We start from the raw sequence: 14,866 nt of genomic DNA on the forward strand, positions 1-14,866 counted from the left end.
TTTTTATTTTATTATTACAATTAAATAATAATAATAATAATAATAATAATAATAATGTTATGTTCAGTGTTTTTTCGCTAATCCACCTCATATATTTCAATCCTTATGTAATTTTGTCTGTGTTGTGTGCACCTGCCTGTTGCTTTAATCCTATAAATTTCCCCGTCGTGGGATAAAAAAAGGATTAGCTAATGTTATCTTATCTTAAATAACACTTTTTAATATATGTACTGGGTTCTTTCAAGGTCTTAATTACATGTTATGTGTGGGCTCCAGTAACATATGATAGATAATATCTACTTTGAAAGTTAACATGAAGTGCTGCTGATGATGAACACTGATCTACCTGGATGTTCCCTGGAGGACTGAAACGCCTCAGTCAGAGACGTCTGTGGGTCTGTCGGGGCAATGAGAGACGTTTCGTCTCCTCTCTCCGTTTCTGGGGCTCGACGTTTTCATGTTTTTTCACGTGCTTAGATAAATTTGTTGTGTTTCCACTAAAATGAACCGGCTTTTTACAAAACATACAGCTTGATTTCATTTACGGTATTAAAATAAAGCCAAACGGTGCTACTTCCTCTGTTCATGTTTTTTCGCTGCTGCGGTCTCTCTCAGCTGTTTGTGTATTAAGTTTGTGTGAGAGCTGAGTGGGCGGGCCAGGCTGAGCCTGCGTGCTGATTGGCTGGCGCCGCTGAGCCATGTACGAGAGGGGAGGGGGAACGGGAGAGTGCTGCCGTGAGACAGCGCGCTGCAGTCAGCGCGCCTGCTGACTGACACTGACTGAAAGCATGTGAGCAATATGCGTTAATGCGCGATAAAATAAATATCGCCGTTAATAGTCTAATGAATTAACGCGTTAATTTCGCGTTAATTCATTAGACTATTAACGGCGATAAAATAAATATCGCCGTTAATAGTCTAATGAATTAACGCGAAATTAACGCGTTAACTTGCCCAGCCCTAATATATATATATATATATATATATATATATATATATATATATATATATATATATATATATATATATTCATATATATATATTCATATATTCGATCTATATGATTTCTATTTTATCGAAATGTTGTTTTTTTCTATGTCGTCCAGCCCTACTGTGCAGCATCCAGAATCCCAACATGAGTACGCTGCATTGTTTACTATGAGATGTTTATACTGGGCCATTGCTACAGCATGTGTTCCAGTAGCAGTGGTGCATGTGGGCAGTCACATAACGTTTGAGAGCTGCAAACTGGCGTTGGTACAAAGGTGTCAAATTCATACAAAGGTGTTGTGAGTCCCCCCCTTTATGGTAATGTGTCTTCTTACAAAAATGCAATGCAACAGTGTGATGGGGCGTTTCTCTTCTGCAGTCCTGGATAACCTGATTAGAGTGAATGACATTGTAAACTCTTTATAATGCCAGAAAATTATAAATATGGAAAGAATCATCATTTGGTATTTCAATACACTGCAAAAAGGAACTAAAAGTAAGTAACATTTTCTTGAAATGAGGAAATTTCGCCGTTAAATTAAGCATGCAAACAAGATTATATGCCAATGGAATGAGTATTTTCACCCCTAAAATAAGATAATTAGAAATACTGTACTTGAAATAAGATGATGTAGATGAGTTGTTCCTATTTTAAGTACAAAAATCTCATTCCATTGGTAGATAATCTTAATTACCTGCTCAAATCAAGGGCAAATACACTAATTTCCAGAAGGTTTTACTCACTTTTAGTTCCCTTTTTTCAGTGTAGGATGATAATCAATCAAGAAAGCACCCAGGACTCTGAAAGATCTACACAGATTTTGCAAAGAATGAAAAGATCAAGCTTTAAATTCCGGGTGATGATATCTTAATGGTAGTTTTTCTCCCACAGTTCTGACGAGCGGAGGTGGAAGTACGCAGCACAGTCCCCTAAAGCGCTCCGTGTCCCTTACGCCTCCCATCAGTGGCCCCAACAACCAGCCTCTGGGCCACGTCTGGCTGTCCCAGGAGGACCTTCGGACCTCCAGAGGCCCCGCGCCAGACCACGCGCCTCTCTCCCCCCAGAGCAGCATCGCCTCCTCGGGCAGCGGGGGCAGCGAACACCTGGATGACGCCGGTTTAGGAGGCGGCTCCAGTCTGCATCGCAATTCCTTCCATGAGGACGGCAGTGGAATGAGGGGTGAGTAAAGGGCCGGTTGGTGTCGGCCGCCGTCTGTCCTTACATGGTGCTTCTTTCATATCTAAGACACGTCTTGGTTTTACCTGTCTGCACACTGCAAAAACGGATCTAAAATAAGTAAAATGTTCTTAAAGTTAGTGTATTTGTCCTTGATCTGAGCAGGTAAATATGATCATTTGCCAATGGAATGAGTATTTTGACCCCTAAAATAAGATTAATAGACATCCTGCACTTAAAATAAGATGCTGGAGATGAGTTGTTACTATTTTAATTGAAAAAATCTTATTCCATTGGCAAATCATCTTATTTACCTGCTCAAATCAAGGACAAATACACGCATTTTAAGAACATTTTGCTTATTTTAAGTTCAGTTTTTGCAGTGCAAAGACTCGAGACAATATTCTAACTTAGCAACACTGCAAAAAGGGAACTAAAAGTAAGTAAAAATTTCTTGAAATTACTGTACTTGTTCCTATTTTAAGTGCAAAAATCTGATTCCATTGGCAGATCATCTTATCTAGCTGCTCAAATCAAGGACAACTCATCTCCATCATCTTATTAATAGTGAATATATCTAATTATCTTATTTTAGGGGTAAAAATACTACTTCCATTGGCAGATAATCTTGTTTACGTGCTCAAATCAAGGACAAAAACACTTATTTCAAGAATATTTTATTTACTTTTAATTGCCTTTTTGCAGTGTAACCTGTCCTGTTTTGGGTCTGTTTAGAGATCTGGATTGTGACGAGGACAACTATTCTCGGAAATTTCTAGGAAACATGAAAAAACGCGAGATGGATTTGCCAGATCTAAAATCTTTGGTCTCTTCGCAGATGTTCCTGCATGGCTGAAGAGTCTTCGTCTACATAAGTACGCCGCGCTCTTCTCCACAATGACCTATGTTGAGATGATGTCACTGACGGAAGAACAGCTGGAAGCGCAGGTTCGTAAGCACACAGACAGTTCATAACCAGCCCCCTGAATAACAGCACATATGTGTTTAGGAACGGTTAAGGACCCTAAAAACACGCCATTAGTGACAATGTTTTGTTGAAGCCGTGACATAAGATACTTTATACACTGCAAAAACGGAACTAGAAATAAGTAAAATGTTCTTAAAATCTGTGTATCTGTCCTTGATTTGAGCAGGAAAATAAGATGATTTGCCAATGGAATAAGAATTTTGCACTTAAAATAGGAACAATTCATCTCCATCATCTTATTTCAAGCGCAGTATGTCTAATTATCTTATTTTAGGGATCAAAATACTCATTCCATTGGCAGATAATCTCATTTACCTGCTCAAATCAAGGATAAATACACTAATTTTAAGAACATTTTACTTATTTTTAGATCCGTTTTTGCAGTGTACTTCGGAAATGAATGTTGAGGTGACTAGAAACTAGACGTGAGTGCCTAAACAATAAAAACCCTGAGTCTGCAGCGGAGCAATAATTACTCGTTAAGTCACTGCAATGTCCCAAAGTCAAGGTCATTAGTGGAGGATTTGCAGACAAACAGGACACCGTTGCAATCATCTGATAAAGCTCAGGATTGACAGGTTGGACGGATGCCACAGTCACCTGGTTATTATGGCCAGTGTGGACATGAGGAGACCCACAAAGTGTAAAAGTTTCCAACAACCTTCAATGCACCTGAATCCAAAAGCTACATTACGTCATGAGCAGCTTATTAAGTTCTGCAGAAGCCCGGTGATGAGTCTGACGCACACTGCAAAAATAGACCTAAAAATAAGAAAAAATTTCTTGAAATGAGAGTATTTTTCCTTGATTTGAGCATGTAAATAAGATTATTTGCCAATGGAATAAGATTTTTGCACTTAAAATAGGGACAATTCATCTCCATCATCTTATTTCAAGTGGTGTATATCTATTTATCTTATTTTAGGGGTAAAAATACTCATCCCATTGGCAAAAGAACTTATTTACTTATTTTTAGATCTGTTTTTGCAGTGTGTGTGTGTGTATATATATATATATATATATATATATATATATATATATATATATATATATATATATATATATATATATATATATATATATATATATATATATATATATACACCATTGGCAGATAATCTTATTTACCTGCTCAAATCAAGGGCAAATACATTAATTTCAGGAAAATTCTACTTATTTTTAGTTCTCTTTTTGCAGTGCATCTAGACCCCCACTTTGGGAACCCCTGCTGTAAGAGACCTACTGTAATTAGATGTGTATTAGTTTACCTCTGATATCATATTTATGGTCATAGTAAGAACCTGAAATGTAACCTGATCCGTTTTATTTCCTGGACTGATTCTGGATGCTTGCTTGTTTTAATCAAAAATGAAAAATCTGTTTGAACGGCTACGCCTGTGATGACTTTGGAAGGGATGATGGGTGTAAACCTCAGAAAGGCGGCCTGTAAAATGCCTTCCCGTGCGTTTTTGTAAAACCTCCGGCCTGTTTATTTTTGCCTTGTTGCTCCGCATGTGTCATCTTCCTCCAACTTTTCACTCCAGCTGTGCTCAATGTTGGTCAGGATGAGCAGCTGCCAGTTGGTTTTATTGTGAAGACTTGACTGTGTTTGCAGGGAATACTGTCATCATGCCTAGGAAAAGACAGCTATGTGTAAAATGCAGTGTTTTGACACAAATTAGAGTTTCATCTACAGTTTCGATTATATGTCTACTACCACTCAGTTGCACCCCCCCATCGCAGCTAAAGAAGTATTTCTCCTCACTGTTTTCCAGCTACCACTGCAAAAATAGACCTAAAAATAAGAATTTTTTTCTTGAAATTAAAGTATTTTTCCTTGATTTGAGCAGATAAATAGGACTATTTGCCAATGGAATAAGATTTTTGCACTTAAAATAGGAACAATTCATCTCCATCACCTTATTTCAAGTGCAGTGTATCTAATTATCTTATTTTAGGGGTAAAAATACTCATTCCATTGGCAAATAATTTTATTTACCTGCTCAAATCAAGGGCAAATACATTAATTTCAAGAAAATTGTACTTATTTTTAGTTCTCTTTTTGTAGTGCAGAGAGCAAATCTTTTAAGAGTTACTGCCGTCTCGTTACTGACTTGAAAAGTTGCTTGTGCTGGAAATGCAGGACGCAGAACAAATATAGCAGCTGCTTTCCTTGTGGATGAAGGCATTAAGGAATCTATTATTAAAAGCGGGATGCAGCTAAATTTAATTCAGCTACAGCTGTCCAGGAAGCAGTCCACTTCCTCCAGGTGCTGCCAGTTCTTTCTGCTTGACTCTAATGTGATGAACATCCACACCAAAACATCTCTAAATATCTGCCCTGTCGTGCTGGGGCTACGATTGGTTTTTTTTTCTTCTGATTTTGTAACCTGGTTCTATTTCCTCCTGCAGAAAGTGACCAAAGGAGCTCGACACAAGATTATAATCAGCATTCAGAAACTTAAAGAGAGGCAGAACCTTCTGCGCAGCCTGGAAAAGGTCAGAACCTCCTTGTTTGTTGTCGTGCATCATGTAGCTTTAACGTTTGGTATGGCCGTTCCAATGTTAACCTTTTTTTAGCCTCCGCTTCTTCTCGTGGCCTGAGTGAATAAGAAGGCTCAGTCTCTGTCGGGGTTGTGTGTCTTAGATGGGTAACAACAGAGCGTCTAATCCACAAGGGAGGGTTTTGGGCTCAGGTGAAAGACAATGGCATAAAAGGGACATGCAAGAGGACGGACTTACTAGAGGCAGCTAATTTCAGGTGTAACCTTTAGCAATGGAGCTGTTGCAACGTGTTTTTTTTGTTGTCTTTTATTGAGTTAGGACAATGCATATTAATCAACAAATCAGAAAAACTTCAGTGCAAATTTGCCAGAATTAGCACAATAGCTAAATTGCATTCGCTGTCCTAAGGCAGGCACCATAAAACGTTACAGATTCATCATATTACATACAGTGGTCTACAATGACCAGTTACAATAATACACAGGAACATATAAAATAGACAACAGTGTGAATTATACGCGTGAACTGGACAGGTTTATTTTTAACCATAGTTTTACTATTTTTCCTGAATGTCAGAATTCTCACAGTTTTTGATATGAGCTGGTAATTTGTTCCATGAGTGTGTGCCTCTGATCGACGCCACAATTTGGCAAAACTATATGTTACAATCACCCCTGGTTAATGCTCTAGTATTGACTCTATTGTGCATTTTCTTCTGTATAAAATCCAGCAGAGATGGAGTTGCAAGCCCGTTCAAAACTTTAAAAACAAGACACACATCTAAAAACGTTTTATAGCTATCCAAATTTAAATTATTACATTTACTAAGGATATTAAAACAATGACAATGAAGATGTTTTCTGTCTAATATTTTCAGTGTTTTAAGTCTTGATAGGTTCTAAAGTGCCTTCTGTTGTATTGCGTAAAAATCATTGCGTGCATATAAGCTTTTACAGACTCAAGAGTCAGAAAAGGTACTAAATGATAAAAATTTGACAAGTTAAATCCAATGATATTTAAAATTGGCTTGAAGGTTTTTTTTAATGTTAAGATGCAGACAAGAGTTTTGAAGCTAACAGGAAATTGGTAGCATGGCTTCAGAGAGTAAGGCATCTGCTTCCTGTTTCGTTTTTACATGAGCACAAAACACTGTATCATCTGCATATAACTGCATTTTTATATTTGGACAAACATTTGGGAAATCATCATCTACAAAAACACTGAATAAAATCAGTTCTTGTATTGAGCCTTGTGGGACTCCAGCAGTGCATGTGAGATAGGTTGACTGTGCATTTCCTATTTGCACAGCTTGCTTGCTTTCTGTCAAATATGATTTCATCCAGGAGTGGGCACTTTTAGAAAAACTATAATTTGTTAATTTTGCCAAGAGCAAGTCATGATTTATGGTATTGAAAGCACGTTTTAAATGTAAAAAAAAAAAAAAAACTGCACCTACACACCCTCTCTGATCTAAAAGGCTTTTAACATTTTGAAGAAAGTCAAGAAAGACTTTCGGAATCCAAATTGAATTGGGTGGAGAGGGTTATAGCCACTGTTAAGGTGTCCACCCACTTTTCTGCTAGTTTACAGGGACAGATGGCTCGGTGCATGGTAGGATAGTGGCACATGTCCTTACTTTACTTTATTTTTTTTTCAAGGAATGTACAATATCTTTTCTGCCTGGGAGTCCTGGCTAACATGATCAGACATAAATACAGTTGTTCAATAAAGTAGGATGACCCATTAAATACTTTAAAAACTAAAGAAAAGTTTGCCCCATTTGAGGCTTTTCTGCATGTAAAGGTAGCGTCTTTATTACCTGTATGTTCACCTCCTTCTTCCAGGATGTGTTGGAAGGTGGGAATCTACGCACCCCCCTTCAGGAGCTCCACCAGATGATCATGACTCCCATCAAGGCCTTCGGTGGAGGGGAAGAGTCCTCTCTGCAGCGCACCCTTCTGAGACCGGAGACCAAGAGCTCCGCGTCCGACTCCAACCTTCCTGGAGGGGGTGGAGGTGAGGCGGAGCCTGGGACTAGCGTCATCGCTGAGGGGGATCTACCTGGTCAGTTCACCCGTGTCATGGGCAAAGGTGAGCTTCACGCACCAGCATCCCTGTCGAGGTTTTTTTAAACGGAGGCGAAGTTCTTATTTTGTCATCCTTACCCCGCCCTCAGTTTGTACGCAGCTCCTGGTGTCACGATCGGATGAGGATAACATCAGCTCCTACCTGCAGCTCATCGATAAATGTCTCATCCATGAGGTACTCGTGTTTTCTGAGTTTACTTTAACTATAATATACTCAAATGTTGAGATCTGGCTTTAAAATTGTTGTCTTGTGGCGATAAACCGTAGAACAATTAATCCAGTGTTGACACTTTTCTGTCGATATAACTTATTGGAGTTAATGATGGATATTAAAGGTATACTATGCAACTGGGGTTGATTTTCCAGCGAGGCTCCCCCCAGAGGGCGAAAGTAAAAGTGCACTGTCGTAAAGATGCTCAGCTGTTCTGGTTTCTCCATCAAGCCAGGCGCGGTTGTTTTGAGCTTAGCAGACAGGCGAACGCAACGAAAAGTCGAAAAAACGGCAGTACAAACAATGACTAACACAGTGAAAGTATCAACATGCACACACACAGAGAGAGAAACCATTCCAATGTTACTTACAATCGCATCAGCAGAAACGCGAGGTCCGCGTCAGCCTTGCAGCCTTATTTTTCTTTTAGCTCTCGCCATTCTGAAAAAGCTTGCCCGATGTTCACCCGTGTACGACTCCTCTCTCTGTCCAGAGCCCTTTTCCTCTTTCTTGCCTGCTCTGACATGGGCTTTCGCTGTTTTCTCGCTGGTTCCGCCATGATAACTGCACAAATATCGCCACTGCATTAGCAACCAGCATGCCTTTCACTGGGGGCGTGTAGCAGTTCTCGCCGTAAAGCAAGACCGACTCTCGCGGTGTTGCACCAGACTTCTGAGCCTGTGTGTGCGGGCCGAGGGCTCCTGCAATTGCAAGTGCGGTATTTCCCCCACAGACCACCAGGGCGGCCGAGAAAACCTTTGTTCGACCTGAAACGACTCATTTAATCATCCAAAACGGTATGGAGCACATTAATTAACTGAAAAATGTTGCATAGTATGCCTTTAAGTGCTGGACCAGATCCTAACAGATGTTGACCCATTCTAGTCTCAGTGCTTGGAGTTCATCACAGTTTTAGGGCTTGTGTTCCTTTATTTGCTTCCTAAAAACTGAACACAGATTGAAGTAGGATCTGGATTTTCTAACGACAAGCCCAACATTTCAATGCTCTGATCTTTGAGCCAGATCTTTTCTTGATTTTCTGTCGTGATGTGGATCTCCATGATGCTGCAAGGCAGCATATATCATCCCCTAATGTTTCACGTGTTGTTGGAAGAAGTTACTGTTGGAGGATGTTTTCATCCCACTGTTTTGTCATGGGGAAAATATTTGTAAGCAAGCTAATTTCCTTAGATGAGAGGTAACCTCCATCATGGATTTTATCGTGATGTTTTACTACAGGTGCCACGCTGGAATCAGAAAAAATAACTTTGCATCAGTCTTCTGCTGGCTCCCCTTTTACATGCGACAGTGTATGAGTATCACCTTAACTTTGATCAGGCTCTGCACTGGTGGCAGCATAGTTCTGTCACACCCCTCTTCAGTAGAAGACCGTCTCTGAGATTACTCAACCCTTTGTTTGAAGTCCTAAAACCTTCTTCCCTACATCTGAAACTCACACCTTGAAAGTTGCCTTAATTTGCATGTTTTCTCACTATATTAGCACCTAAAGTATCAATTATGACCGCTGGAGTTAAACCTTTAAGGGTGCTGTTCAAATGCTCTCAGATGTAATTGAGAATGTGCTTATTTCCTGATTATTAAAAGCCGTTTTACATGTCAGTCCTTCACGGAGACACAGAAGAAGAGGCTGTTGTCTTGGAAGCAGCAGGTCCAGAGGCTTTTCCGGTCCATTCCAAGGAAAACCCTCCTTGACATCGCAGGTTACCGACCTCAGAGAAGGTACGGTTGCACAAACCGGCGAACATTTTCTCATTTGTGACGTAAATTTAGTTTTTTTTCACTAGCCCAATTAACTTGTCAGACCGTTTTTAGTCTGAATCCGCCTTGTGTTTCCTATTCTCAGCAGCCGTTTTGGTCAGTCAAACTCTCTCCCCACCGCCAGCTGTGTCGGGGGTAGTGTGTCAGCCAGGAGGAGCCTGCACCAGTTCCATATGCCTTCCAGGAGCTTGCCAGGAGCCAGGCTGGGTCTACTGGGCAGCGGGGGCTTGCTGGGACCCACACCTCGCAGCTCCAGCAGCACCCCAACTGGTCCCAAGCAGGGGAGGCATGTAAGTCTAACAGGAGTGAACAGGAAGCAGGATTATGTTGTATGCAAGAGTTGTTCTGCTATTTATGGCAGTATTTACTGCAATTTGGCTGGTTTTAGTTATAGCATCATCTAACATAGGCTCTATTTTACTTGCATGTCAACAGCCAGGCTGCAGGTTGGTAATTAAATCAGCCGATGGGTCTGTGGTTATACATCATTGCACTTATAGTTTAGTTGTTTAAATAATTCCAAAGCACAATCAGCTTTTTGATTGGAATAACAAATTAATTGAATTCACTTTACTGTAGTTTTCTTCATATACATACAAATTATAACATAGACAGATAGATAGATAGATAGATAGATAGATAGATAGATAGATAGATAGATAGATAGATAGATAGATAGATAGATATCTTTATTGTCATTTTGTATGCACAAAGTGCGTACAGAACGAAATTCCGTTTGCATACAGCTTCAAAAATCACAGTAGGTTGCACTAATTTTCAGGATAAAGATGCAGCAGCGATTTATGTAAACAATTGAAATGTAAAGCATCGCTCCAAAAATGACATCTTAAGTCATTTTGCAAAAAAAAAACATCTTAAGTCATTTTGCAAAAAAAACAAACATATCCAATATAGAAGTAACTTTTATTAGAAATTACTAATTCAAATCAGTCCAGTTCATTCATTCCAGTACAATTCAGTTATAGTCATATTCCTGTTTAAGTACTTAGATGTGTTTTCAAACCAAATTATAATGTGGAACAAAGTAAGATGACCTTGGGATACCAACTGGCTTTGAGCCATTAACTTTGCAGTAGAGATGCACCGATCCAGTTTTTTTCCAATCCGATACCGATACCTGGGCTAAGCGTATCGGCCGATACTCGATACCGATCCGATACTACTGTTGAATGAATAAACCGTATACATGTGAGTTGTCTAATTTGAAAGAAACATTGTTAAAAAGAGTTCTGTATGTTCTTTAGCATGGTGCTTTTGGGGGTGCTTATTTACGTTTGTTGCTGTTGAACTTGTTGGCGTGTCAATTTTGAAATATTACCAAATAGCAGACTGGACTCGTCCCGGCACTTGCTCCATGTTGCCCTGTGTTTGCTCATCGCTGCTGCTGTGCGTGCTCTGTGTAACCCCCCTTACAAACATAGAAGTGACTAGATCACTGTAACTGTATTGCTGTGTATGATATTAATAAAAGAAGAAATCACTGTATTGAAATGCTGGAATCGGCATCAATCATCCGATATCCGATCCAGCTAATTAGTCGATATTGGACCCGATATCCGATCCGATTCTCGGATTGGTGCATCTCTACTTTGAAGTATTCACTCCTCCTGACCAACCATATGGCAACATTGAAAAAGAACCCTCCTTGTTTTCCAAGAGGGTTATTTTTCTTTTTACCAAGAGGCTTCATTCCTGGCAGAATTAGAACGAGGCTCCAAATGAGTGGTCACCTGCTGCAACCACCTGGGAGATGAAAGAACAGATAGCATAAGCTGACAAAAACACTAAACCGCTGGTTCAAGAATATTTTTAATGGAAAATTAAAAAATAGAGTGAAAAGAATTCATGGAAGGGGTAAATCTGTTAGGGCCTTTGTCTTGGAGAGAAATCTGATTAGAAATTTAAGGCGGTGAGCTACAATCTATGGGATGAAAACAGGTTTGCATAGTAAGGGCAATAATTTTTTCCAAATTACAGCTGTTGAATATTTTTTAAATTAATATTTATCAAACATGTACCTTTGTTTTTATGACAAAACAAGGTCAGTCTCCTGATACTTTCAAGTATTATTTTGTTAAGAACTGCCAAGTGCATTCTTATAATACTAGACAAGCTTTGTCTTTTCATTTACCGTTAAGTATTAAAACTCAAGTGCAATTTTCTTTTCGGCATCGTGGTGCAAAATTATGGAATGAATATGGAAAATATTTGTAATCTTCAGAAATAAATGGTAGAAAGTCTTTGAAAAAAATACTGTTATCCAAAAAAGACAGTGATGTATGATTTTACAAATATTGACTCTGAAATCTGAAAGCTAAAATGTAAAAATAATGTTACTGTACATGTCTATTCTGTTTTCTCTCTTGAATGAAAGGACTTTCATAATGTGAGCTGCCTGATGTTTTGTTGGTTTATGGGTGTGGCCTTTGGTATAAGCCCTTAGGGGTTTCTGTCACACTCCATCACATTTTTTATTTTTTATTCTATTGATGTATTCTGAGTTTCTATTTTGATCTGTGAAAATAAAAAAAAGACCTTCAGCTATTGATGTGTCCAAGGAAGAGACATGTTTAATAAAACAATAGAAAAAAAGTAGGAATCCTAATTGTGTAGAGCACCATGTTTCAATGCATTTTTCCTTCACTCCCTGAAGGTGTAACACAATCAAAAAGACAACAAATTTGTGAGCGAGTTTAAACTACGTTGTTTCCTTCTGCTGTTATACTGATGTAAACTAACATTTAATCAAATTCTGTAATTAATTAATTAATTCTGATTAAGTTCTTGTAATGAAATGTTCTCTCAGGGGAGGTGAACTCAATTAAGCTCAAAGGTTATTAAAAACGGTCAGGAGGAAACAGTTATAAAGGAAACTGTTGTTTGCTCAGACTCAGTGCCATATTTCAACAGAAGATCAAGAGTATGAAGACAAGAGTGGGTCGGTCTTCAAATGTTTTGCACAAAATCAATAAATCTAACATAGCATTAAAGGCTACAGTATTACTTTCGGTTACCATTCTACACTAAAGTGACCTTATCTACGTTTATTTATTTATCTATATTATTTGTCTTTTTGTATGTGTTTTTATCTTTCTGATTTTACCCTATCTACACCTAAATTGTGAATAAGTGCCTGATGGAGTTGTAGTTTTGTGCTTTGCTGTTTGGATTAAGGAAACAACTAGAGATTAGAATGAGCTATACAGCATATATTGACTAGTCTAGACTAATCAACAAATCTGAAAATGACTTCAGATCCTCCAAAGCCAGTATTTGAGATAATGTGGGAGTTAGGAGTGGACTCAGGGATGCTAACATAGTCCTGCTGCTGCAGCCAGGTTTCTGTAAGACAGAATAAATCGATCTGATTATCGTATGTATTTGTTCAGGCAAGTGGAAAAGTTTATTTTTATGCATATTGTTTTGTGACTTACTCATTTCTACTTGGTTATTAGTTCATTTAATTGTGGTTATGGAAGGAAGATGTCTCAGTGGGGGAGATTTCACAGAAGCTGCAGAGAGAGCTGAACTACTATTCTGCTTCCTTTGTGAATTTGTGTCTTTGACGTTAAAGAGGAACATTCCCGAAATGTGTAGCGATGCATTCCAGGATGGTTACTACGACCTGGGCTCCGATATTCCTTTTTCAACGCGTCTTCTCCTCAAAATAGTTTTGCTGTGGCTCATTATTCCATGACGAAGAAAAGCAGGATGAGGAAGATGAGACGCGGTTTGTGTGCGGGGGGAATGAAGTGAGGTGAATGGAACTCATAGGCAGGTCACTCCACATACCAGAGGCTCTGCGTCAGCACAGAACGCCGAATCGGGCGGAGCTGTGGAGGGGTTCCAGGCCCGTCCTGCCTCACTTTGGTCTGAACCGAACCAGTTCAGAGCAAAACTCTTTTTTTTTTCTTTCCTCTCTTCCCTCCTTCTACTCCTCATCCCTCACAATAGCAGGAAATACCTCAGTTCCTCCTTCTTGTCTTTAGAGTGGATGTGCAGAGGGAGAAAAGGGAGAAAAGACGGCTGGCGGGGGAAAGCTGTGAGTCATAGTTGGGGAAACGTAGCCGTGGTGTTGGAGGAGGAGGGGCGATTAGAGAGAGAGAGAGAGGTAGAGTGTAAATATAGGAGGAAGAGAGAGAGAGAGAGAGACGCTCAGATACAGTGAGAACAGTGCGCAGGCATTTCCTGTTTTTTGCTGGCCTACGGCGCTGCAGAGGGGGGAGGGGGGGTGGGGTGATGGATAGGGGTGCGGTGAGCGAGGGGAGAATGGGCAGGTTACGCTAGTGTTGAGTTCATCCATGCAGCATCGGAGACCTGTCGCTAGGTGTGGACAGTGTTTCATGCTTCCCTCATTTTGGCAAAGCAGTGATTTGCTGAATAAACGGTGAAACAAATACAGCAAATGTGGTAAATGTAACTGTTTAATGCTGTGGCTGTTGAAAAATAATTCAGTTTTTTGGGCAGAAAATATCCTGGATGCTAATAAAGTTTCACCACAGCCACCCAGGTGCTTATCAGTAGGCATGAGGGGTGGTTCTCCAGATGTTTGTCTTTTCTATCTAGCTTTAAACACCTGGAGTGCTCGTTGCTGAAAAACACTGATCTTAATTTTCTTCAGATTAAATTTCCAGTCGTGTTTAACACGCGTTTATGTTTGTGACGGGAAGACAAGGCCTTTTCCTGGTAGCGTTTAAAACGCCTTATAACTATTAAAATAATGGCTCCGACTCTAAGGATGGGAAAGTTGTGATTTTTGACTTAACTGTACAAATAATGTGTGTCTTTTATGACATGTTCTTTCGTCTTTCCCCTTTTCTAGATTGTCTTAGAGAATTAGACCCCTGTCCCATTGTGATATGATAGTCTAACATTACCTTTTTTTTAAGTTAGGGTTAGCAATTATGAATTACAAGGAAATAGTATGTATATATATCTACATATTAAAGCATTCTAATAACAGTAAGTATGGGGATTAAAAGCAATTTCTTAGCATGACTACAGTACAGTTTTCCATACTCTTATTTTTATTTATTTTGGGGAATTTTGTGGCACTATTGGCCTTTTTATTAGGGGGTAGACTGACAGGAAAGAGGAGCTAAAGAGGG

General features: G+C 39.4%; 1 protein-coding gene across 1 annotated transcript in view; it reads left to right on the forward strand.

Moving 5' to 3' along the window:
* Nucleotides 1–14,866, forward strand: part of samd4a (sterile alpha motif domain containing 4A) — a 71,054-nt gene that overhangs the window by 45,503 nt on the left and 10,685 nt on the right. Inside the window, exons 3-9 of the mRNA XM_021308964.2 lie at nt 1,883–2,170; nt 3,006–3,115; nt 5,568–5,654; nt 7,505–7,751; nt 7,837–7,922; nt 9,580–9,698; nt 9,823–10,027. Of these exons, the coding sequence (XP_021164639.2) occupies nt 1,883–2,170; nt 3,006–3,115; nt 5,568–5,654; nt 7,505–7,751; nt 7,837–7,922; nt 9,580–9,698; nt 9,823–10,027 (1,142 nt within the window). The remainder of the gene's footprint in view (nt 1–1,882; nt 2,171–3,005; nt 3,116–5,567; nt 5,655–7,504; nt 7,752–7,836; nt 7,923–9,579; nt 9,699–9,822; nt 10,028–14,866) is intronic.

This window comes from Fundulus heteroclitus, chromosome 4 (genome assembly GCF_011125445.2).
Source record: "Fundulus heteroclitus isolate FHET01 chromosome 4, MU-UCD_Fhet_4.1, whole genome shotgun sequence".
NCBI classification, from domain to species: Eukaryota; Metazoa; Chordata; class Actinopteri; order Cyprinodontiformes; family Fundulidae; genus Fundulus; species Fundulus heteroclitus.